Source organism: Hyperoodon ampullatus (genome assembly GCF_949752795.1).
Source record: "Hyperoodon ampullatus genome assembly, chromosome: 3".
NCBI lineage: Eukaryota > Metazoa > Chordata > Mammalia > Artiodactyla > Ziphiidae > Hyperoodon > Hyperoodon ampullatus.
Window position 1 is genome coordinate 146,021,857 of NC_136916.1, and position 25,503 is coordinate 146,047,359.

Here is a 25,503-nt window from a genome sequence, read left to right on the forward strand (position 1 = left end):
TTGATATGAAACTGCACTCCTGATTGTTTCTTCCCAATCTGCTCTTTCTGCAGTCTTCCCCTTCTCAGATGGCAATTTTGTTCTTCTATTTGTTCAGGCCAAAAACCTTAGCCATCTTTTTCTTACACCACAACATAAAAGTCATTAGCAAATTCTATTGGCTCCACCTCAAAATACATACAGAATCTGTATGTAGCTGACCACTTCTCACCACCTCCATGTACCATCCTGGTCCAAGTCATCATCACCACTTGCCTGGAGGATTGCAATGGCCTCCTCCCTGGTCTACCATCTTCCACTCCTGCCTCTTTTTTGACTAATGCCAACCAATCAACCTGAGTGATGCGGTTAAAACATAAGTCAGATCATGTTACTTCTCTGCTCAGAATCTTCCAATGGTTTTCCTTCTCAGTCAGCACAAAGCCCAAGTCCTCATAATGTCTACAAGGCTCTATATGATCTAGGCCCTGTTAGCTTTCTGACCTTACCTGCTACCACCCTTTCCCCAGCTTACTCTGCTCAAGCTGCCCTGGCCTTTGCCCTTGCTACTCCCTCCACCTGGACCGTGCTTCCTCCACAATCTGCACAGTTCATTCCCCACCTACTTTAGGCCTTTACTCAGATGTCATCTGTCCTAGGCACCCTGTCTAAAATTACACAATCCGTCCCTTCCCTCTCCCCCACTTTACTCTTCTTATTAATCATCACCTACACTATATATCTTATTTACCTTGTTTATTGTCTCTCTCCCTGCTATAATGTAAGTTTTATAGAGCAACTATTTTTGTCTGCCTTTTTTTTTCTTCACTGTTGTGAGGAATAGTCCTTGGCTATTTAATAACTATTTCTTCGATGAATGAATAAATGATAAATATCATAGACCAACTCATCAGGAAAGTGCAAACACATACTAATCTGCTCACTTCTGAAGTTCATCTGTGGTTCAGAGACCGTGAGTCATAAACCCCCATTCCACAGTCATAGAAAAGAAAACCATTTGGCCATTCAACCCCTTAAGAACTTCCATTTTGGGACCTCCCTGGTGGCACAGTGGTTAAGAATCCGGCCGCCAATGCAGGGGACACGGGTTCAATCCCTGGTCCAGGAAGATCCCACATGCCGCGGAGTAACTAAGTCTGTATGCCACAACTACTGAGCCTGCGCTCTAGAGCCCGCGAGCCACAACTACTGAAGACCTCGTGCCTAGAGCCCGTGCTCCGCAACAAGAGAAGCCATCGCAATGAGAAGCCCGCTCGCTGCAACGAAGAGTAGCCCCCGTTCTCCGCAGCTAGAGAAAGCCTGCGTGCAGCAACGAAAGGAAGACCCAACACAGCCAAAAAAAAAAAGAACTTCCATTTCATCCATTCATCTATCCACTCATTCACTCATAACTGGCACCAGGCCAGATGCTTGAAGACACCAGGTAAGGTAAATATGGGCCTTCTCGCTCCAGATGCGAAGACACAATTGTAAACAAATAGTTGCAATCCAGTGGGATAAATGCAATAACAGAGTTATGTTCTAGGTATAGTGATGGTTTATAGGAAGAGGTGAATGCTCAATACAGAGGGTCTGTAAGGATAAACAGGAGTTTCCAAGAAAACAAGGAGGGGCACGGCATTACAGGTACGGGGAAGCAGCAATGCAGACTCATGGAAGTAAGAAAGGGCATGGTACAATCAGGAAAATTTAAGTAATTTGGCAAGTCTGGAATATAGAGCATAGATAGGATTTGCAGTGAAAATAAACTGGAGAAATAAGGGGGCCTGATACTACTGTTGGGTCCTGCATTCATACTAAGGAATTTGGACTTCATCTTGTGGCCATGGGGATCCACCGAAGGCCTTTTAGAGAGAGGAATAACATGAATTAAGAATAACATAAATAACATGTACTATGTTTTAGAAAGCTCACTCTGGGGCAGTGTGGTGGGTAAGGGGTGAAAAGGCAAGGAATGAGGCTAGAAACACCACATCTTCCATGCTCTAGGCATTCAGTCGTAGTTTTCACAATGTTTTTTTCTGTTGTTCCCCACCTGCTTGAGAAGGTAAGATACTTCAGTTCAAGGGTAGTTGTGATTACAGGAGATAAAAAGAAGCCTTCTTTCCTAGCTCTGACTAATGTAAAGCAGGGGCAATGCTGTTGTCAGCTTATTCCAAAATAAGTAAGTAAGCAGCTTAACCCTCTGGAGTGGTCATCAGTTAGAAGAAACAGAACTGGGTGAGGTGAAGTAGCTTTACCTCAAAACTCTTTTGGAAACTGAGGAAAAGGAAACAGGTTAGCAATTAAATGCCAAATAATATAACTTTTACAATATTCTTGACACCCGGTTAAGACACAGTAGCTAAGGCAGTAGTGAAAACATTTCCCTTTTGCTGTCCTGTAGGGGTATCATTACCACGACCCTGTACTGTTGACCCACTTGGAGAAATCCTAGAAGATACGCCTATTTGTAAACTTTCAATGGCTGTCATTTTGGATGAAGGCAGCAGATTGGAATTAAAGCATACCTCAAGCTCCCTTAATTTTATATGAAATTTGGTAGTAATCAGTCAATTCCTCAGAAAAATTTCATGGGACTTTCAGATAAAAAAGAGAAGGCCAAAGAGTCAAGGTGAAACAGAGTCCTGACTTGGCTTAACAATGGCTCCAAAGAAATAATGCACTTCAGGGGTGCCTTTGCCCCCGGTGGGAGGAGGGCAGAGGATGTCAGAGGAAAAAAAGGAGGGCACACTCTCCTTCTATGAGATACTTGTGGCCCAAATTTAGGATCTGGCTCAGGGGTGCTTCCTGGCCTTTGTGGTGTCAACCCTGAGTGGACGAGCAGTGGGGTCAGCAGCAGGATGCAGCCCAGAGCAGGTGGGAAGTGTGTGGAAACAGAGAGGTTAGGCAATTTGCTCAAGGTCACACTACTTATACCAAGCATCTCATTCCAGAGACCATGCTCTCAGCTATTACTTGGTTCTGCTAAATGTTCTGGGAGAAGGGATGAAATTTGTCACTGCCAGTCAGAAGGGCAATCTGGGATCCAGGTTAAGACTTTCGCACACTCATCAAATCATGATTTGTGCAGATAGAATTTGCCATTTGTGTTTTGTTTTGTTTTTTGGCTGCACCATGAGGCTTACAGGTTCCTAGTTCCCCGACCAGGGATTGAACCCGGGCCCTCGGCAGCGAAAGTGTGGAGTCCTAACCACTGGACCACCAGGGAATTCCCTAGAATTTGCCATTTGGACCTGACTTTGCCAGAGATGATCTCATAGCTCAACCCTGGGGTAAGGTTAAGGGGGGTTATTGCCTCCATGAAAGCTGGATGGGCCAAGCCAAGCAGGCAAAGCAGGCACTGCCGTGTGAGAGCCAGCCGTGTCTGCAAGTCCCACCTTGTGGAGGAGGTGCAGCAGGGCTTCCCGCAGGCAGCTGTGCCTCATGTAGAAGCTGATGATGGCCAGGTTGGTGCTGTAGTTATGCAGGTAGAAGAGGCATTCTTGGTAGTAGGTGTTGTTCATGATCTTCCCTTCAGGAATCACCTCCAGAGAGAGGCTCTGGGTCCGAAGGGTAGCTTCCAGCTCTTTCAAGGTGGCCAAGTAGTCATCATCTTGCTGCCAAGAGAGGACAGAGTGTGAGGGAACGATGGACCTCAGGGAGCTCTCAGCAGCCGCTGGAAATACTGTTTTCAAAGAATAGTTAACAATGTGGAAAAGTGCTCACTATTATGTAGTTTTAAGGGTAGAAAACAGGCAGGATATAAAATTCTATATATTATAAACTGTATAACACCAATTAAATCAAAAACATAACAAAAGAAAATTCACTAAAATCTAAACATTGCTTAAGTCTGGGTATGGGATTATACGTGATTTTCATTGTTTTAAAACTCGTTTTCTTTTTTTTTTTTGAAATTTGACTCTTTATGACTTATCTAACCATATATAATGGAAAGAACGAAATCCAAACCTGACAGCTCTGAGCCAGGGCTGCCACTGTCCGCTGAATGGAAGCTGACACTTTCCCCGGGCCATTACTGACCCTGGGCCTCCCCCTGGCCCTGGAGCCCACCCTCTGCCTGCTGTGCTCTTACCACAGATAGAAGTGGCCTTGCTGTGGACTCCAGGTACTCAACCACATCCTGTACCAGTCTTGAGCCATGACTCAGCTGACTGAGGTCGAGAGGGGGCTTCAGACAGCGACTAAACTTCTCCCGTGCGGTGGTGAGGTTCCCAGCTTTGAGGCAGGCCATGCCCCAAGCGTGCCATGCCCCGGTGGTATCAAGGCCAGTCTTTGTAGAGACCTGGAGGAAAAACTGCTCCTTTTAGGGGGAGGCACCCACAGCCATGCCTGAGGTTCCCAAAGACCAATTCTATCCCCTTGGTGTCCATCATTTCCCTCCCCACCACCCCACCTGCCATTACTCCCACACTGGCAAACTGGTGATGCCTTAGACACTCCCCATGGCCAAGGACAACTAGAGGAGGTAACTCGTTGGGGCAGATGTCAGCTTTGTCTGTGCCTCACCTCAACGCCCAGTTGGTAGTACTCAGCTTCCAAAAGCTGGTTCCTTAGCCTGGTTACTGCAGCTGGTTGCAAGATCTGATCCAGAGATGGCACGTGGCGATAGGCAGCACCAACTAAAATATTCAGCACATCTACCTTGCTGATGTAGCTACAGGGAGGAAAAGGGCAAGGCAGTGAGGCTCCACAGGGTCATCCCAGGAACAGGTGCTGCTTAAAGGTTTTCTATTTCATTTCCAATGTGAAATGTGATAATGAGAATTGTGAGGTACATGGGAGAAAAGACTCTGGAGTCAGACTCTCGGAAACTCAACTCTATCACTTAGTGGCTCTATGACTTTGGGCAAGTTAGTTAACCTTTCTCAGCCTCAATTTACTCATCTGTAAAATGGATAGAATAACGGGGAGTTTTAAGGATAAAATGAAATAACCGGAGGAAAAGGGCTTAGGATGGTGTCTAGAGCTTTGTAGGCACTCATCGAACTTTAGCTATCAATACATGGAGTACGGACGCTCCGGGACACTCAGGTCTCCTATTTTGAGGCAAGGCCTTTATAGCGAATGCTGGAAGCTCGCAAGCTACCCGTTTTTGTTTTTTTTGCGGTACGCGGGCCTCTCACTGTTGTGGCCTCACCCGTTGCGGAGAATAGGCTCCAGCCGCGCAGGCTCAGTGGCCATGGCTCACGGGCCCAGCAGCTCTGCGGCATGTGGGATCTTCCTGGACCGGGGCACGAACCCACGTCCCCTGCATTGGCAGGCGGACTCTCAACCACTGCGCCACCAGGGAAGCCCTACCCATTTCTTTTTGATTCTCTGGAACCCTGCTTGCTTGGGAGAGTGTATATGGACTGTATCAGCAGCCTGCACTTCCGGTCAGTACAGAGGTCACATCTTTACCATCCTCTGGAGGTGCTGCTGGGCAGGGGCCTCAGATTCAAGTGCCCTGGACTTGACATCCTTATTCTGGGTTAAGGATGGACTCTTGTTACTAGGACTGCTGCCTTTGATCTTATTCCTGACACCTGGTGATTGCAAAAACCTTATAACAACAGAGCCCAGAGAGCTGTCTGGGATCATTCTGTTTAGTCCTGCCTGAGACAGGCCTACACTCAAGGTTCTTGAATCTTGTATCATAATTCTGTCAAAACCCCCTACGGATCCTGACTTGTCCACTGATTTCCCTGGAAAGGGATTCAGTACATCAGTGATTCTCAACCTAGTGGGGATGGGCAGGGGAGAGTATAGTGTGTAAAAGCAAATTCGGTATCATAATGTATTGGACGTGTGTAATAGGCGGTGTGAGTTTTGTTTTTAAACATTTATTTATTTGTCTACAGAAGAAGGTATGAGTTAAAAACAGCGGAAAAATACTCTGCAAACCAGGAGTTCTAAACACACATGAGAGATGAATCTACTATCATTAGCAACTGGGCACAAGTGCAGCGATTCCCTAAAGTGAGTGTACCGATTCCAGGGTTGGGGAGAAAGAATGTGTAATTTGAAACCACTGCTATTAAGTGTCAGAGAAGCCCATGGCACCTGGGGATGGGGGAGAATCCCACTGAAGCAAGGACTTCCTTAATTTCTGCTCCCATAGCCCAAAGTGGATATTTCCTCCATCTATGTTAGATTTTGAAGGAAGTATAGGACTTGCTGTTAGATTTGTTCTCCAGCCCCCATCTAAGTATCCTTTTCTGTTAATAAGATTTTATCTCATTTACATTTCTGATAGTTGAGAAATATTTAGATATATCTTTATTTTTGCCTTAAATTCTACCTCTTGCTGTATAAAATGGTTTCTGTTCTTTCCTTGTCCTCCATTTCTGATAAATTGGTAGAGTTTTGGTTCTTTTCATGGTTATTTCAAAAGTTGTATTTAACATATTATACAGCTCATTTTTCATTTGTCAACTTGAAAACTGACGTAGCATCTTTTGCCTCTTGATATGAGTGAAATTAACTCCTTCACATTTCCTTCCACTTTCTGTCCCACCTCCTTCTGCCTTTCTCAACCTTCTGTTTGTTACTAATAAAACTAACATTTTTGGAGTGCACAGGCTCAGTTCTTAGCCCTTTATATGGATACAGTACTCTCATTTTACAGCCATATGAAATAAGTATTATTATCATCCCCATTTTCCAGAGGAGGAAAACGAGGCCCAGAGTGGTTAACAGACTCATCTAGGGTTACAGAGCTAGGAAGCGGTAAAGCTGAGAGTCACTGCACTCTCTGTTACCTGGTGAGTTTGCAGGCCAGTACTCTGGGCAGGTGCCTGAAGACCTGACACGTCAAAGAAAATTATGCTCTTTGCTCTCAAATCTGGCTAGGACTGAGAGCTGGGAATGCACAACGTGAGTCACACATCTGGGCGGATAAGCCGGGAATTGGGAGTTTTCATGGTCAGGTTAATGAATGGAGGCAGAGCAGGTTGTGTAGGGAGCTGGGGCCTAATCCTCACTTTTCCATAGAAACTTCTACTTTATGACTCACACGCCTCCCTGGGACATAGGGATAGACCAGTCCGCAGTGCGCTTTATAGATCTGTTACCCAGAACTCCCTGAGGCCACAGTCTGAATTTGGTCAAGACTAGGGTAGAGGACACATCTCCTTTAAAAGCCAGAAAGTTCCACAGAGACTAAAGGTGCTCTCCAAAATTGACGTTCATTACAAATTAACCAAAGTCTTTGTTTCCAACTGGAAAAGAAAGACTCTATAGCTAGAGAACCTGCCTTGAGGATCCACTCAGGGAAAGAGAAGAACACAGGCTATCAATGCAGGGTGAGGAAGACTGCTTGTGATCTGGTAACAGCATTTCATCAACGTCAAATGGAGATGCAAAACAGTTCAGCATGTCTTGTCAGAGGATTGGGAGGTGAAAACCCACAGTAGGGTCAGAAAAACAAGTTGGACAGACATGACCACCATGTAAAAGAAGAGAGACTCATTTCCACTTACCTGTCGCAAAGAGCCAGGTCCTGGCTCCGGCCCGCCTTGACGAACATCATCTTGGCGCTGAAAAGCAGCTGCTTCATGATGTCTGTGAGCAGCCCCGCATCTACCTCTGGGTTCGTGAGCCCCTGAGACAGCCTGCAGCAGTGCTCAATCAGCTGGTGGCCGCAGGCAACGCTGTCCTGGTGCAGATTCAGGATGGCGATACACAAGGAGGCGCTAGGGGCCTGGCCCAGGTGGAAGAGGAGAGAAGCGCACTGTGAGTTCCCAGACCAAAGCAGTCTTCAAATGTAGCTGGGAGGGAGGAATTATTCTTCCCGTTTCACAAAGCTTGAAAAACCCTGGGGGAAGGAGCCAAAAATCCCACGGCAAAGCAGAAGTAGAGCTAAACATACTTCAGAAGTTCTAAGTAGCACTGGCAAAGCTCTGGCTGCTAGGTTTTTGTCTCCTTACTGGGAGGAAGGCAGCTGTGTCCATGTGTTACCTACTTCTTGGGAAGCAGGTGCCCTTCTTTTTTAGCCTACTGTCCCACCAGCGCAGGTGTTCCTTAATGCTGGCTTGGACGATAGTCATCTTGCTAGTCTGGCTACCTGGAGAAGTCTTTGTTTCAAGCCACTGGAAACAGTGCTGCTAAATTAATATTCCTAAAGCACACTCTGAAACCTTCCATGGCCCTGATGCCTACCAAGTACATATATCTTACTGCAGAGTACAAGGCCCTACACATAAATAGCCTGTTTCAACCCTACCTTTCCTACCTCTCTATTAACACCCTATGTTCTCTCCAAATTAAACCACTTCTAATTCCCCAATCATTTTTGATACTGTGCCTTCGCTTGGATGTTTGAGTTTGGAACTCTTTGGCCTTCTCCTATCCTCACTCCACTCAGGACCCCCAAACTTCTGCTTGTCAAACCCCTACTGCACTTCCAAGGCTCCCCTTAAATGCCACCTCTTCCACGAAGCCTTTCCTGATTTCCTCTTGTGTACTTCTCAAGCTGTTCCTCATTTTCTGCTTTAACTGGTTTACTTGTCTTAGCTCCCATGATATTACACTGCGAGCAAGTGAAGGCCTGCTTGTGTTTGCCCAACTCTGCATTTCCTGCCATGCTACTACACATCATAGGAAACTCAAATGACCGTCACATTTTATTGCTATTACCTGCTCATAGTAAAATTCACTCCGCACCAGCTCATTTTCCTCCTCATTCAGATCCAAAATCCATTCCACCTCAGCTGCTTTGGGGACTCTCACCACAGCTGAGTATGGAGGGCTTTCGCTCTTGGGGCTGTCTGGTGCTGAGAAGACAAATGCCGTTCATGTGTCATTCACTGGCCGGCAGTCCAGTCTAGCCCAGCCCAGGGAGCCATGAGCTGCAGGCAGATCCCTGCCTGATATCTTAGGGCCCTTTCTCTCCTTTTGGTCCCTTTTATTTCTTTTAGGAGACCACCTTGGTTACCTCAAACTTTCTTCCCCAGGCACAGACCTGGAATGAGTGTTACAATGTTTGTCACACAAACTTGTTGCTTCACACGAGAAACTCTGAATGCTGCATGCTTCCCAAATGGAGGGCTGAGCCATTGGCTACTCTAAAAACTAACCTGCCCAAACTATTAATAGTGATTACTGAGGGGAAGGAGGGAGCATTAGAAGGCAGGATGGTGGTGAAGGGAAATCTAGGGGGGGAAGAAAGAGAAATAAGCTACTAGAAGTTAAGGACCAAATTCTTTGGCTGCTGGTCTTCTCGATGCTGGAAGCTAATGGGCCAGTATGATAGGTTAATATGATGACAAACCTTAAGGGAAACAGCCTAACAGAAATGCCGAGAATTTTCTTTGGTCAACCTGTTGGACTGAGTTGCCATTGAGGGTGTCAGTTGCAGCAGATATGCTGAAGGAAGAGCCAACTTGAGCATAGAGACAAAAAGTCACAGGGAGGGAATTCCCTGGTGGTCCAGTGGTTAGGACTCCACGCTTTCACTGCTGAGGGCGTGGGTTCAATCCCTGGTCGGGGAACTAAGATCTCACAAGCTGGGTGGTGCGGCAAAAAAAAAAAAGTCACAGGGAATGTGATTCAGCCTTACCTCCTGGTTGTCCTAGATTCTCCTCTGGTGCACTGGAAACAGAGAAAGAAAAAGTGAAATGCTTGAATCCCTCCTCCTGCTCTTTGTTTTGAGCTTAGTGTATAGCACTGACATTTACTGTTACTTGAGTGAGATTATCAGGGAATCATCCAAAACTCTTTTCTCTCCCTCACCTGTCACAGCCAACTACTTACCATTTCTTGCCCGTTCCATTTAAAATACCTGTTTAAAAGTCCCCATCTCTCTCCTCATCCCTGCCTCAGAGAGGGCCCTCATCGTTTAATGCTAGAGCCTTTGCAATAGCTTCCCAATTGGTCTCCTTGATTCTACCAAGCTATTCTCTACTTTGTAGCTACAGCAAGCTTTCAAAAATGCAAATCTGGTCATATTATGCTTCTGCTTAAAATTCTTTGATAGCTCCTCAGGGTAAAATATTCCACATTTGCAGTTTAGCAGACAAAGCTCCTTATGGCTTGGCTGCCTCTTGAGACCATCTCCTACCACCCATGACCTCTGCTCAACCCATAAGAGTCCTCCCCACACTGCTATGGGCTCTGATCAAGTTCAGCCGGTGCCACCAACCACTAAATCCCAATGTCACAAGCCAGAGCCCAAGTCTATCACCTGCACGAGGAGCTTTCTGGTCAACCCCAGCCCATGCTGTCAGAGAGCAAGCTCCAAGCCTTTGTGCCATTCCCTAGGTCCTCCCAGCTCAGCTGCCAGCCTCTGAGTCAAGAACCTAGCCCATCACCTACCTATTTACACTTCCTCAAAGGACCCACATTTTCTCCTGCCCCTACCTTTGCAGTTGTTACTCCCACTTTTGGGCATGCTCTGTTTCGGCTTCTTTTCCTACCAACTTCTCATCCTCTAAGTCTCAGACCAAGTGCCACACCTCTAGAAAACCCTCCTGATCACTGGGCTAAGCTGGGTGTGTCTCCACACAGCACTTACCCAAGGGCTCTGTGGTCTGTGTTATGGCTGTCTCCCCACTAAAATGGGGGCTCCTCAAGGGCAAAGTGATTATTGCTCAGTGATTGCTGAATGAAAGAAGCCTCACGGATACCAACTGCTCATTTCAAATCTCAGCAGTATGATAAATGGGTAATTTCCCTGTCCCCCACCCCGAGGGAGGCAGTGGTATGCCAGGGTCACAGAAACTGTGGTATGAACATGGCACGTCTTCCTTCCTATCAGGTCAGTAATCACCATGGTAAATAATGTTAAAAAAAATGTTCATAGTAAAAGAAACACAAAAATGCTGTTGAGCTACTGGGCAGAATGTAAAATCCCTTTAAGTCTGTTAGTAAAACATGAAGAAGTCAAAGTAATTTTGCTCTTGGATAGCTGCTTTGGCTCATATTCCCACATGCTCTAGGAGTCTTAGTTTCACCCTCCTCTGCTGCTAGAAGTAGTAGAAAAAATTGAGCAATACTGGGCTGGCAAACACAGTCTTTTTTTTTTTTTTCTCTGCGGTACGCGGGCCTCTCACTGTTGTGGCCTCTTCCGTTGAGGAGCACAGGCTCCGGAAGCGCAGGCTCTGCGGCATGTGGGATCCTCCCAGACCGGGGCACGAACCCGTGTCCCCTGAATCGGCAGGCGGACTCCCAACCACTGTGCCACCAGGGAAGTCCCAAACACAGTCTTGACCTGTCTTGCCAGAGGCATGAGCAGTTTCTGAGGCTGGTTCCCAGCTGAACTGTGCACAGGAAAGTGTGTGGGCTCTTCTAGTTGTGGATAACAAGCCAGAATGATGAGCTCAGTGAGAGCTGATGCAAGTGAGGGCCCCAGCATTCAGTAGCTGAACGTGTCTTTTGGAGTCCAGCTGAGACCAACTGAAGCGAGAGTGGCTGGAAAAGAGGTGAGGTTGTTGGCAAACTAAGATCCATGGCCTCAGTTAGGGGACAGGCCGAAGAACTAAGTGTCCTGATCCCAGAGAGAACATCATGTAAGAGCTCTGATCTCTGCTTCTACTCATCCCTACTTCCTCTCTTAGAAGTCTCTCTGACCAGGGTCAAACATTACACTGTAGAGTTAATGGCATTTCAGTGTGAATGTGAAATGAAAACTTTTTGTAACTGCTCAGATTTGAGACACTTTCCATAATGAGACCCCTAGGAGTGTCAGGACCCGGGGGAGGGTGCAGTGGTCAATAGCAGCAGCAGCCCCGCTGCAGGACACTCACTCTTTGTTGAAGTAACTATAGCACTGGTCACACACGCGAGTAGGGTTCTCTCTGCAGCCTTCCACCACCGTTTTCTTAGTGGAGCAGGAACTGCACACTAGCCGACCACAGCGGCGACAGTGATGACGCCTGTTAAACTGAGGAGTGTCATCAGGAAGAGGAGGAGGGAGGAAGAGAAGGTGAGATGGCAGGACCTGTGAGCACCCGTCAATCCATTTATCCTTGGAATTGGCCACCTGTGACTTACTAAGAATACCATGTGCCTGGGCCTCTATTGAGAAAGGACACACTAGTGCTTGCCTTCAAGAAGCTGACATTTAAAGATCTCTCTCATCTGATGGGCAAAGATGTCCAAGTCATGGACGGTTTTTCAACAGCTCCTGACAAGTCTTGTCTGTCTGTGCAGGAAACATGTGAAGACACCGCAAAAAGCAGTGGGGAAGAAGTGACTTTCTCAGCCAGTGAGGATCACATGTCTACATGGTATTGATGATGATGAAAAAGTGTCCTTTTTTCAAGATGCTTTTACAAATACTGCCTTATTTCATCATAAGAGGTTGATAGATATATTACACCGCTTTTATACACAAGGAGGAAACAGACACAGAGAAGTTACATCATCATCCTTTTCATCAGCTGAGCTGTTGTGCCAGTCAGGTACTGTGTTCAGTGTGGTAACACTGGTTACTGTAGTTAGTGTTTATAGCTCCATGAACCAAATAACCTATCATCCCTTGTTTACAAGTGAGCATCTGAGACCGAGAAAGTTAATAGTCACATTGCTAGTAAGAGGCAGTGCTGGTATTAGGACTGAGGTCACCTGGCGCCAGCACATGAAACCATTACCAGGTCACCCGTCTTTTTGCGAAAGACACAGGAGCTAGAAACGAGATGCCCCGACAGTTGGTGACTCCTCCCATGCAATACCACTCTGGCTCTTTTTATTTATTTCATGAGAATGGCGGAGATTTTAGAATTTAAGGCTCCTTGAGGGTGTCTACCATCTGTCTAAATTCAGAAAATATATTCAGCTCAGGTCAAAGATAAACCCAGAGCCTTAGATCTGGTAGTCAGTTCTTCTGAACATACCCATATCCCCTTGGGGACAGGAGGTGACTATAAACTCAGGCTCAGGAAGTAGAGCTTTCCTTTAATTTCTCCTGCAGGTAAAGCCGGAGACGGATGCTGCTTACCATGGTGAAGCGCTCCCTGCAGCAGACCATGCAGGTGCTCTCACTCTCATCTGGTACCCACTGGTGCCTGGCAGGGGGCGTTGCTGGGGGCACAAACTCCAGGGGCGGCTGACTCTGTGGGAAGCTCCTCTCCCTCGGAATGGGGGAATGCACAGTGGAGACACCTGAGAGTCAAAGCCACAAGTCAGAGTAAAAGGTGATCAGTAATCCAGCTAATAAACAAAGAAGGGATGAGAGAGTTAGAACTGTACCACTTTACAAACCTCTACTGATATCAGAGATCCAGTTATTGATCATTGATGGCTGACTGCAAAAAGAGCATTGTGCGTCTCCTGATGGAAGGCACATGACCGCCTATCAAATATACTAACCAAAAAATATTAAGCCTGAATCAAATCAAGCTTCTAGATCTATCTACCAGTGTACTGGAAAACACAGGGGATGGAGACCCAGATTGCCATGGGGTGACCATCAGCAAAATGCAGTGTGTGGGAAGCTCTAAAGGACAAATGACCTAGTTTCCTCCACAGATAAAAAGAGGTAGGGGAACCTACTGATTAAAACAGATTTAAGAGAGAGTTTAGCCGAATGCCACATGTGGACATTATTTACATCTTGATTCTAGAAAGACCAATTCTAAAAAAAATCTTCATGAGACAACTGGGGAAATCTGAATAGTGACTGGAGAGTTGATAATAATAAGGAATCATTCATTTGGTTTTAGGTATGAGAATGATGTCATGGTTTTGTTTGATAAATGTCCTTACCTTTTAGAGATATACCCTGTTTTATTTATAAACAAAATGGTATGATATCTAGGATTTGTTTCAGAATAATCCAGTAGAGGGACAGGGGTAAAGATGAAACAAGAATGGTCCCACTGACGTGATAAATATTGCAGCTGGGTACTAGGTATGTGACACTTCATTACACTGGTCTCTCTACTTTCGTGTACTGGAAATTTTCTGTAATAAAAAGTTAAAAAAATTAAGTAAACCAAAGCTGCTCAGGCTGCCTTATGCAGATTTGTGAAGCTGCTCATATCCCTGTATGTCTGAGCCCTCCTGTCAGGTCTGCTGATTATTGTGAAGCATGGCTAATTCTCAAAGCATGGCCACGAAATGCCATGGTCTTTGTTTTATGATATCTAAGGAGATTTCTTGTCAACTAGCAGAACGATGTTCTCAGGTCACAGAAAAAGAGAACTGGAAAACACAGTGACTCTTAGCCGCACCCAGAAGAAGAGGGGCTGTCGACCTCTCCCCAGAAGCCTGCTCTCCTAACTGTGGGCAAAACAAACACTTGCTGAGCTGCTTCTGAGTGTAGGCCATTGGGCAAAAGTCAGGAGACTGTGGGAGAAGAGGGGTGGTGAAAAGGGGTGACAAAGACATGGCAGAGGCCTTCAAGGACCTTGCACCCTGTGTGGGTGACAGATATAAATAACTACCTGCAGGACAGGGTCAGAATGAACATAAGGACTAAATAAGTCGATTCTCCTTATTAGTAGATTCCATATTTGTGAAGTTGCCTACTCGCTAAAATTTGTTTGTAACCTCAAAGTCAATATTTGCATTGCTTTTGCAGACATGCACAGAGTGGTGAATAATTTGAGTTGCCTGGTATACAGCTTCTCATCTGGGGTTGAACAAGGTAATGTTTTGCTTTCTTATCTCAGCTCTCATACAGAGATGACCAGAGGATGCAGATGGTAGGGGACAGTGCAGCAGGGTAGTGTAAGAAGATCCACTCTGGGGCTAGTTGGACAGGGTTTGAATCCCAAAGGCTCATTAGGCACTCATTAATGGCGTGGCTTCAGGCAGGTCACTTTAACACCCTGAACCGCTTTTTCTCTTTTGTAAAATAAAGAAAATAGAATCTACTGGGATGAATTGTTTCCAATTTGAGATTATAATGTATGTGAAATGTGTGTGTGTGTGTGTGTGTGTATGCATGTCCACACATGTATACACACACACATGTGCACGTATTTTCCTTAGGAGCAATGGTTTAGTATTTGCTAATTCAGTGTTTGTGGAGCCTTCATAGATATACTACTGCAAATAATAAGAATCGGTTGTATGTTGAATTTTCTGGGATACAAAAAGCTGGAATGAATCAAGAAAAACAATTAATAAGAATGTTGTGCCTGGAAATGAAAAAAGAGGCAAAAGAATCAGAAAATCAGAGTAAGGCAAGATTGAACTGAAAAATGGGTAACTCTCAGAACCTGTCCTTACCAGGAGCAGCAACAGAAGAGAACTCCGCTGATGGTGACCTAGACAAGGTCTCGAGGTCTGAAGCTGGGCTGACAATTTCCTGGAGGTAAATCACAGGATCTGTAGGGAGGGAAAATGTTGACAGATTGTTCTATCATAAACATCCTTACTTGCTGTGCTAGGCATTTAGTTCAAAGCCCTGTTGGTTTCGCTGACTGTCACCCCATGACTCTACTAGGTATGCAAACAATGGCAGAGGTACTTCTAAGACGACAGCAAGCATGCTTCTTAAATGCCTCAATAAACAAACTATGTTAGGCACGTGAGATAAATGAAGTAGACACTAGGATTTTACAAAGTAAATCTAAAGATGCCCAGGGGGAAGTAGAAGACATTTAAATGGTGGTCCTGGAGGGTAGGAAATAAGAAAAAAAAAGCTGGCTGGGAACATCAGCCCCCATTTATTTCATTTTCTTCATTCTAGAAGAGGCTGAGTCAGTTCACACACTAGTGACATCTGATGTGATCCTGGGAATAGCGCATATGCTCAGTACAAAATGATGGCACTTAAGAGCCCAGTGCACCAAGGCCAGACAGAGACCACCCCCAGCATGCTTTTCTGTTTTTGTTTTTATTTATTTTTGGCTGCGTTGGGTCTTCATTGCTGCATGCGGGCTTTCTCTAGTTGCGGCGAGTGGGGGTTACTCTTCATTGCGGTGCGCAGGCTTCTCATTGCGGTGGCTTCTCTTGTTGTGGAGCACGGGCTCTAGGCTTGTGGGCTTCAGCAGTGGTGGCTCGCGGGCTCTAGAGAGCAGGCTTAATAGTTGTGGCGCATGGCTTAGTTGCCCCGCGGCACGTGGGATCTTCCCAGACCAGGGCTCGAACCCGTGTCCCCTGCATTGGCACGCGGATTCTTAACCACTGCGTCACCAGGGAAGTACCCCTCAGCATGTTTTGTTCCCCGAACCTTTATATTATTATGCACGTGATGGTTATCTACCATCCTTTCATTCTGGTTAGCCTGCCACTTCCTCCAAGACTGAGATCTCTCCTATATAAAAGAGCTATCTCTCCTGAAGTGTATCCTTTCACTCTCAATCAACTCAAAATTATAAAAGAGGAAAAATGAAAACTAAGAATGTAGCATGGTATCTCCTTCTCCATGTAGAACCCCCATCGAGGATGCTGGCAGTTACCTGAGCGTTTCTCCCGCAGAGGGTACAGAAAGTCCAGGGCTTTTCCTGCGTATCTGGAAAGCAGCAAGTCCACCTCGTCCATGGTGAAGCCAATCTCCTGGCCGGCCAGCAGCTGGTGCAGAGTCTGCACAGCCATGGTGGCCCAATCCACTTTCATGTTCATGAGCAGCTGCTCCAGCATGAGCAGGGGGTTAGAGGACAAGTGGGAGTAGCTGGCCCGGTGCTGCTCGGGCAGGGTTAGCAGGACCTGGGTGTGGGGCAGAGCCACAGAGTGAAGGAAACAGGACACGAATTTCAGAAGAAAGCCAAGATTCTTACTGGGAAGGGGGAAGGGTATCTGGGACCAAAGGGCACTTGGCCAACCACTGAAACTGGCTAGGAGTCTCTTAGGAAGCAAGGCTGGACTCCTCTCTAAATCCTCCAGGTGGCAATCAAGAAGAGGGGCTGGCAAACTTTTCCTGTAAAGGTTTAGATAGTAAATATTTTAGGCTTCATAGGCCATAAGGTCTTTGTGGCAACTACTCAACTGGTAAATGAATGTACATGGCTTGTGTTCCAATAAAACCTGATTTATAAAAGAAGGCAGAGGACTGGATTTGGCCCACAGGTGGTGGTCTCCTGACCCCTGGCCTAGACCAACCAGGCATGGTTGACCCCTGCCTGATCCTTAAAGCCACCATTCTGTCCATTTGAGGCTTTACTAGAATAAGCAATATAAGGTGGACTAAACCTGGCACCTCCAGTGTTCTACAGGTGAATGATGACTCTAAATTCCTCCTAGAGGCTGTTATCACTGGGCTTGAAATACATTCACTGGCTCTGCTCATTGCCAATTTTCAAAGATTCCATTTAGGTACAGTACATCCAAAAAAAAAAAGTGTATCCTCTAGAATCATTTTACATAGTTGAACTCTTAGCAAGTAGGCTAGTGGTCATATCCATGGCTCTCCCAGCACTCATTCTATTCATGGGGCAAGTTCTACACTCAGGGGGCAGTATATATGACTTCCAATCAGAATCATTATTAGAGGGTTAGAAGGCCTTATCTCTCCCCAAACTCTCCTTCACTGGATTACTTTTTCTAGCTTATAATTTCTTCTATTAGTGTCTCCAAGGTTACACATCAAAGGTAAAGACTTATCTCATTGCCTAGACAATTAACCCTTTTCCTTTAGCACAAAGTAGTTTTAAGGATTTAAAGCAGTACTTTTAAATCCTCGCAGCAGAATCCTTTTGGAAGATAGGCAGGCCCTGTCCCAGGGGGTTCAGTTTTAATTACTCTAGGGTGGAGATTAACTACTGCTATTTTGAGAAAGTCCAGGTGATTCTAATTCATGGTCAGAATTGAGAAGCCTTGGTACAGCAGATGCCAAGGAAAGCATAAAGAGAATTTAAGAGGACAGTAAAATTCACTTTGGAGGCAGAGCAGTAAGAGAACGGTAAGTCCTAAGGGATGTGGTGGGCTGTTAGGGTCAAGATTTTATATACCACAGGTCAAGGATGGCAGGTGCCTGGAAGGGCAAGTTCTGAAGTGGGAGATGGGCCAGCAGTCCCTCCCTCAGGCATGCTTTCCCAACACCCCCTTCTCCTCCTGACCTTGGATCCCATGTACAGTGCTTGGATTTCACGGTGTCGGTCAGCGGTCAGTTCTCCATAGAAGTGGGTGGTGAGGTAGTTGGCCAAGAAGTGAGAAGTGGCTAAGCTAGAGTGCTGGTCGAGGGACTGCTCTGTGACCTCGAGGCACATGGTGAGGTCAGGAATTCTTCGCAGGAGCTGTTGCAGGAGGAAGGTAGAGGAGAAAGGTGAGACCTGTAGAAGAACTCTTAGTCCAGCCTTGTTTTGTTTGAGAACAGAACCTTTAGATTTAGTCACTGTGGATTAACCCCTTCTCTGCACTCATTTTTTCACCACCCCCAAAGCTTCACAAATGATGGCTTTGACAGGACCAGAGATCAGCAGAGTCTTGGACCCAACTGCCCATCTGGCACCTAATGCAGGGCTAGGCACCTACAGGGCAGATGACTATAACCAGCTCCTGAAGGACACGGAGGGGCAGATCTGAGACTGTGAATGCTTTGCATGGGATCCACCAGGAACAGAGCCACCTGATTTGACTAACCTTCTTGTCCCCTGCCAAAAGAAAACTGGGAAGAGTTGGAGGCTTACTTGCAGAGCCTTTTCATGATCGCCTCTTTCTAGAAGGTGGAGAAGATGCTTTTGATGTAGGTTGATTAAATGTTCTCTTGGAATGGGGTATAGGCAGCCCCACTCCTCACACAGCTCATACTCCTGGAAGGAAACACACATGCCTTCAATCCCTTTAAATTCCTGGCCTTGTCACTCATCCAGCTCTTGCCTGATTTTTCTCAGCAGTCGTGAGTCTGCTAAAGCCCCAGGAAAGTCTGGGAAGTGCTGATGGGAACGTCACTGTGGGGTTGATTAAAGTGGGATCATAAAGGACTAGAGTGGCAAGGTAAGTTATGAAAATGATCCAAGTAGGCTGACTGTTCAGGATGTCCCTTTTCTTTTAGCTCTACTATAAAAAAGAAACAGATGACATACAGCTACTGACACTTGGTGTCAGCCCTGGGAAGATACTAAGGAAGTGGGGAAGACCGAGAAGACTGTCCAAAGGAGACAGTGCCTACTCAGCTCTGACTGTTGCCATATGAATGTGCAGGCCCAGTGGTGTCAGACTTTTAAAAATGCCAAAAAAAATTTTTAATGAAAAAATTCCCTATTTTACAGTGTTGGCAATGAAATCAATAGGAAAAACTAAAAATTCTGCAGAGCAATACTACATGAGCCTAACAAACACGTTGGGGTTGGATTCCATTGATATCACCCCTTGTTACTCCCCCTTCCAACACCAAATTTGTGAACTCTGGATTAAATAGCTTCCCAGAGCTTTGTCCATGTATTCTAACATGATGGCATCTGGAAGGCCCTCCCCACAACTCTGCCTGGGGCCACCTTCTTCAGGATGCTTCCTTGTTTCTTGGGCTGTCTTAGGCACCTGGCTGTGCTCCCGCCATAGTCTGGGCTTACTTTGGTCACCTGGTATATCGCAATCACCCAGGGATGTGTCTCGCATCGCCCCGCCCCGCTCCCTCCTTTCCCAAAATGTGAGCTGCACAAGGGCAAGGACTAAGCTTAATTATCTTTGTTTCAACACCATCTAGGCACAGTGGTAAATAACAGACAGTCAATAGAGGTTTCCCGGATGAATGAACATCTGAATAAATACATCTACATTTTGAACTATGGTATATCAGCTCCTTAAAGGGTAAAAAAAAGTCTCCTTAGCACACAAATGTCCAATAAACACATGAAAAGATAATCAAGGTCATTAGTAATCATGGAAATGTAAATTAACACAATGACATACCATCTTATTGGCAAAAAAGTGAAAAGCTGGACAATGCCAAAGTTGCTAAGAAGATGGAACCACAGGAACTGTGAGTGGGAGAATAACAGGGACAGGACGACGGATCTGAAGAGCAATGTTGTAACATCTTAGAAAAGGTGAGGATGCTCATGCCTCATGATCCAGCAATTCCAATGCTAGGTATACATTCTGTACCTAGTGTAAACAGTGTAGGAAATCTTGTGTATGAAAACAAGGGTGATAGTACAAAAGTGTCAACTGTATTATTCTCTATTCTTCTACGTATGTTGGTAAGTTTCACACACACAAAAGAGAAAAAAAAAGTGTTATGTAGTTACAGAAAAAACGTGAACCTTGATATGCGGAAAGAGGTCTACATAACCAGCTAAGGAATAGCAACTCTGGAAAGAGGAGGAAGGGGAATAGTACCCAGGAAAATGGTACCTTGGCTTCCAGAATCACATTCATGACAGTTGATGGGTCCTCAACACAACAGTTCCTCAGGGTCTGCCAGTCACACCACATGGGGGTAGTCTGCAAACCTAGGATCTAAGGAAAGACAGAAAAAGCTATCAAACCACACTGCAATTTCTCTGCTCAGGAACAAGTCATTGGAGTTTCCAGGGATGGGTCATCCCCAGGTCTCTGTCCCAAAGTCAGGCTGTCAGAACTTGACAGGACAGAGGAGGGATTAGAGCGAATGGGACAAAGAGTGTTTGGAGAGGTGAGAGAACCTATCCAGCAAGTATAATCAGGGAGCAAAGGCTGAGTGGGGAGGCCAGGATTGGGGCCTTTCACTTGGAGGCCAATTCTCAGAGGCTTCTGTGCTTTGCAGCTTGTTCAGTCTTCTGGAGTCACTTGTCCCCTGCCCCTCCAGCTCAAAACTCTACACAGGTTATTCTTCTGTCCTGAATGCTCTGTGGGATCACCTTTCATGCAGCATTTTAGCTCTACATGAAAACTGCTATGGAAGAGTGGAAAGAAAATCTTTTTCACCTGCCACTTTCCCTTTCCCTGGTTGGGCTCTGGGCTCTGTTCGGTTCCAAGCACACATGGAAAAATTAGCATCTATGTATACTTGTTATGTAGCTGTACCATCGAAATCTGTCTTCCTGAGCCTCTTGATCTTGAATATGACACATATATCCAAGAATTTTTCACTGTGAAACTGTCACTCTCATGCATCCCTTTCAAAATGGCTCTTGAAATTTAGCTGAAGTTTAAAACAATCTTTAAAAAAGACATAAGAGATGAAATTCTATAAAAACTCTTGAACAACAAGACACAATATACATAAAACATTCAGAGAGCTCAAATATACAGAGATACCTTGGGGATACTGTGGGTTCAGTTCCAGACCACCACAATAAAGTGAATATTATAATAAAGTGAGTCACATGAATTTTTTGGTTTCCCAGTGCAAATAAAGTTATGTTTACGTTATACTGTAGTCTATAAATTGTGCAATAGTGTTGCCTACAAAAAATGTACAGGCCTTAATTATTTTATTGCTAAAAAATTAGTTTTAGCAATTAATTTGAGCATTCATCTAGTTATAATGTTTTTGCAATAGCAACATCAGAGTTCACTGATCACAGGGACTTCCCCGGTGGTCCAGTGGTAAAGAATCTGCCTTCCAATGCAGGGGACATGGGTTCGATCCCTGGTCAGGGAACTAAGATCCCACGTGCTGCGGGGCAACTAAGCCTGCATGCCACAACTACTGAGCTCGTGCACCTCAACTAGAGCCCACGAGCCGCAAACTACAGAGCCCATGCCCTCTGGAGCCTGCGTGCCACAACTAGAGAAGAAAAAAACCTGCACGCCACCACTAGAGAGAAGCCCATGCACCACAATGAAGAGCCTGCGCACTGCAACAAAAGATCCTGCGTGCCACAACTAAGACCTAACGCAGCCAAAAGTAAATAACATAAATAAATCTTTAAAAATAGTTAAAAAAAAGAGTTCACTGATCACAGATCACCATAACGAATATAGTAATAATGAAAAAGTTTGAAATACTGTGAGAATTATCAAAATGTGACAGGTAGACATGAAGTGAGTTAAGTGCAGTTGGAAAAATGGTGCCAAGAGACTTACTTAATGCAGCGTTGCCACAAACCTTCAATTTGTAAAAAACATAGTATCTGCAAAGTGCAATAAAGCAAAATGCAGTAAAAAAAAAAAGGTGTGCCTGTACATATGAAAAAGGCATTGTGGACTGTAAAGCATCATTCCAGTGTTAATTTTATTATGAATTTTTAATCCTTGTCTGACCTGTACATATTTAAAATTATAGGAGTAAATAAAATAGGAACCAGACAGAGGTTCCCTTGCTCTTCAACTAAGAATGGAAGCCAGATACAGAGCAGAAGCCAAGATACAGAGCAAAAGCCAGCCCCAGATTTTCTTTCTTAAAATCCACCATCAGGCTTCCCTGGTGGTGCAGTGGTTGAGAGTCCGCCTGCCGATGCAGGGGACACGGGTTCGTGCCCCGGTCCGGGAAGATCCCACATGCCGCGGAGCGGCTGGGCCCGTGAGCCATGGCCGCTGAGCCTGCGCGTCCGGAGCCTGTGCTCCGCAATGGGAGAGGCCACAACAGGGGGAGGCCCGCGTACCGCAAAAAAAAAAAAAAAAAATCCACCATCACATGAGAACAGGCTGGAGTTGGTAATAAGGTGAGAAGGCTATTTCCTTTCTCTTGATGCCGAATCCTATACCTTCTGATACACCAGCAGCTCTCCTAGCTTTCTCTGTAGCTCACACTCCAGCCCATCTTGGAGAGCTGTGTCTGAAATGCAGTAGGCCAGGATCTCCAGGCATGACTCCAGGGGCCACCGGTCCACGAACTGCAGTGTTAGCCGACTTCTCAGAGATGCATCCTTCACAGCAAACAGGTACTGCCAACCTTCTTTGACTACAAGACAAAAAGATGCTCAGCAAGGCTGGCGCCGGAGCTCAAGAGTCCAGGTTACTTCTTAAGAGAAGGGCTTTGTTCAATTTCACAAAACAGGAGTTTGGAGGATCCTGAAGATCCTTCTGACCTGAATTAATTTTTACACTTGGAACACTATAGGAGAAATACTATACCCTGTTTCTCTTTATGCAAATGTAATCATAGTCACGGGACTTTCTGAAGAGAGGGAGAAGGCGAAAGGAGAGGAAGAAAAAGGAAAGATTTTCTCCACTCCCCACAGCCCGCCCAGCTCTTGCTCCCCCTAGTGGACGGCTGTAGGTCACTGCTCTCAACTCTGGGTACATATCAAAGTCTCCTGGGGAGCTAGCTGTCAAACAGGCCCAGAGTCTGTTTTTATAAATAAAGTTTTATTAGAATACAGCCACGCTCACTCGTTTATGTATTGTCTATGGCTGTTTTCATGCTTTGATGGCAGAGCCAAGTAGCTGCAACCGAGCCTGTATAGCCTACAAAGCCCTTTACAGAAAAACTTTCCTGACCCCTACTTTAAAGCAAACACTTGCCTGAACCTATCATGGGCTTCTGGAAATGGGGCTCTGATATTTGTAGTTTATAGAATTTCACAACGATTCTGCCATGCAGGGTGGAGAATATTGGTTATGAGTGCCTGTCCTAAAGTTCGATGGAGTTGGGCTCTAAGCTCTGCTCTACCACTGACTCTCCTGGGCAGTGTCCTACCCTCTGAGCCTCATTCACCTCTCACTATCATGAGATTATGGTGGCACCTTTCTCTAGAGTTACTGTGAGCATCAGATGCGGTGATCCACTCAGTGAATGCCCAATACTATTACCACTGGTGAAGGAGGGAGGCACGGCTTTCTGCTCACCACCTGCCGCAGCACAGCTCAGGACCGCATCCTGTATGCCGCTCAAGTCGTCCACATCTCGCCCGTACACTTCAGTGAGCTGAAGGGCCCGGTGCCAATCTCTGGCCACCAGGGCTTCCTCGAAGGCCTTGGTGAGCACATCCAGGGCTATGGGAGAATGCAGGCCCAGGAGGACGGTAGAGAGACTGGCCCGGCCACAGAGACTCGCTGCCAGACTCTGCCCCTGCTTGGAGGACCCTCGTAGGGGCTCCCAGGCAGCTAGGAGGGAGGCCTCAAGCATAGGGAACTGTTCCAGGAGGCGCTCACACTCCCGAGCTACCTGCTCTGCAGTTAGAGGCACCTCCCTGCGGCCACGAAGCTCCTTCCAAGACAAGCTGGGCTTGGTGATCTTTGACCCCTGGGAAGCCCCCAGACAGGCCACGGTAGCCAGCAGCTTCGAGCGGGACTTAAGGAAGGCCAAGGCAGAGGAGGTGAGGGCTGGGCCTGACGAATCCCTCGGGGAGGAGGGGGGCTTCCTCTCCAGCGTGGGATTCTCAGTTGGCTTTGAGGAGCTCAGTGTAGAAAGTGGGAGGTCCTCCAGGCAGTGGGAGGTATGCAGCTGGGTCAGGATGCCCAGCTGGGTCAGAAGGGATGATGTTTGCTGGCTCTGACGGGAAGAGCAAAGGGCAAGGGGCTCACAGCAGCAGTTGACAATGACCTGTGGCACACTCAGGCCGAGACCCTCTCGGGCCAGAAGGGCTGCCAGCCTGGAGGGAGAGGAGCAAAGGGCATGTAAGGCCTCAGTGCCTGGGCACCATCACCCAGTCTCAGAATTTCTTTATGTGTAAACAAGCAAATGTAAATGTAGACTCTCTAATTGTTCCCCCTACCCCCTGTCTTTTTAACTCAAAAGGCAGCCTATTAGACCCAATTCTCTGCCCCTTGCTTTTTTACTTAATAAAAAATCTGGGAGATCTGTCCATAGCCCTCTACAGAGAAGCCACTCATTCTTCTTTTACAGCTACATAGCGTTCCATTATGTGGAAGAAACTGAATTTAACTAGTCTCCTATTAGCGGACAACGGCTATGCCATACAAAGCTATAATAAAATGACTTGGTACATACAGCATTTTTCATACTTATAACAATGGATAAATTCCCCAAGGTGGACTGCTAGGTCAAAAATGTGGCTTGTCATTTTAGTGGATATGGACAAACTGCCTTCCCACAGGGGCTGTACTAATTTATATCTTGCTGGCAATCTGTGAGAACGCTTGTTTTCCTACAGCCTCGCCAACTAATGTGCTATCAAAGTTTTGGATTTTTGCCTACTCATAAGTGAAGAGTCACCCCTTAATTTTATACTTGCAATATAAACATTAGAGGTGGAGAGAGAGAAAGAAATGAGGCACACTGAATTTTAATGTAGCTTATATAAGAGTAAATGCAAATTAAGGGAAAACTCTGGAAGAAATCTCAACTTCCTGTACTGAACTCAAACACAGCCCCACTGAGCCCTTGGTTTCCTTGATGAACAATTAGGAAGGCCCAGGCCTGGCTCCTACCTCTCTGGGGGAACTTGTCGCTCAAGCAGGAGGTGTGACACCAGTTGGGAAGAGCTCTGTTGCAGGAGAACAAAGGGGTTTCCCACCTTGACCTCCACGTGATCTGCAAAGGTAAAGAAAGTGATCTTTGCACCACTGATTGCAACATTCAGAGCGCTGTTTTCCAGAATCAATAAAAAAGTAGTGTCAAAACTACATGGAAAGCCCTTCTGTTGATATCCTTCTAGGTAAAAGGTATTCTTGACATGATGCTGACCACAGGTTTATCTACGCCTTACCACTGTTCTAAAGACTTCCAACTACAGACAGACTTCAGTGAGCAGGCCTAGCCACAGACAGCTCATACTGCTCCCTTCGATATGACTGAAGTGTAGGTAGTACTCGCTCTGCGGACTTGAGTAAGAATCTGGCACTCGACTCAGAGGCTTAATT

The 25,503-nt window shown here is 46.0% G+C and overlaps 1 protein-coding gene across 2 annotated transcripts in view; it reads right to left on the bottom strand.

Moving 5' to 3' along the window:
• The window catches only part of ZFYVE26 (zinc finger FYVE-type containing 26), a gene marked incomplete at both ends in the record, with an annotated part of 65,105 nt that overhangs the window by 8,934 nt on the left and 30,668 nt on the right, over positions 1-25,503 (bottom strand). Inside the window, 16 exons of one of the 2 annotated variants that reach the window (XM_079699599.1) lie at positions 3,381-3,599; positions 4,079-4,288; positions 4,513-4,660; positions 7,467-7,687; positions 8,623-8,753; positions 9,545-9,576; positions 11,730-11,866; positions 12,923-13,086; positions 15,160-15,258; positions 16,335-16,581; positions 17,931-18,107; positions 18,501-18,623; positions 20,167-20,271; positions 22,443-22,639; positions 23,527-24,272; positions 25,072-25,174. In XM_079699599.1, coding sequence (XP_079555725.1) covers positions 3,381-3,599; positions 4,079-4,288; positions 4,513-4,660; positions 7,467-7,687; positions 8,623-8,753; positions 9,545-9,576; positions 11,730-11,866; positions 12,923-13,086; positions 15,160-15,258; positions 16,335-16,581; positions 17,931-18,107; positions 18,501-18,623; positions 20,167-20,271; positions 22,443-22,639; positions 23,527-24,272; positions 25,072-25,174 — 3,059 coding nt within the window. Of the gene's footprint in view, positions 1-3,380; positions 3,600-4,078; positions 4,289-4,512; positions 4,661-7,466; positions 7,688-8,622; positions 8,760-9,544; positions 9,577-11,729; positions 11,867-12,922; positions 13,087-15,159; positions 15,259-16,334; positions 16,582-17,930; positions 18,108-18,500; positions 18,624-20,166; positions 20,272-22,442; positions 22,640-23,526; positions 24,273-25,071; positions 25,175-25,503 lie in introns of both variants that reach the window. The other variant, XM_079699598.1, reaches the window with a different exon arrangement.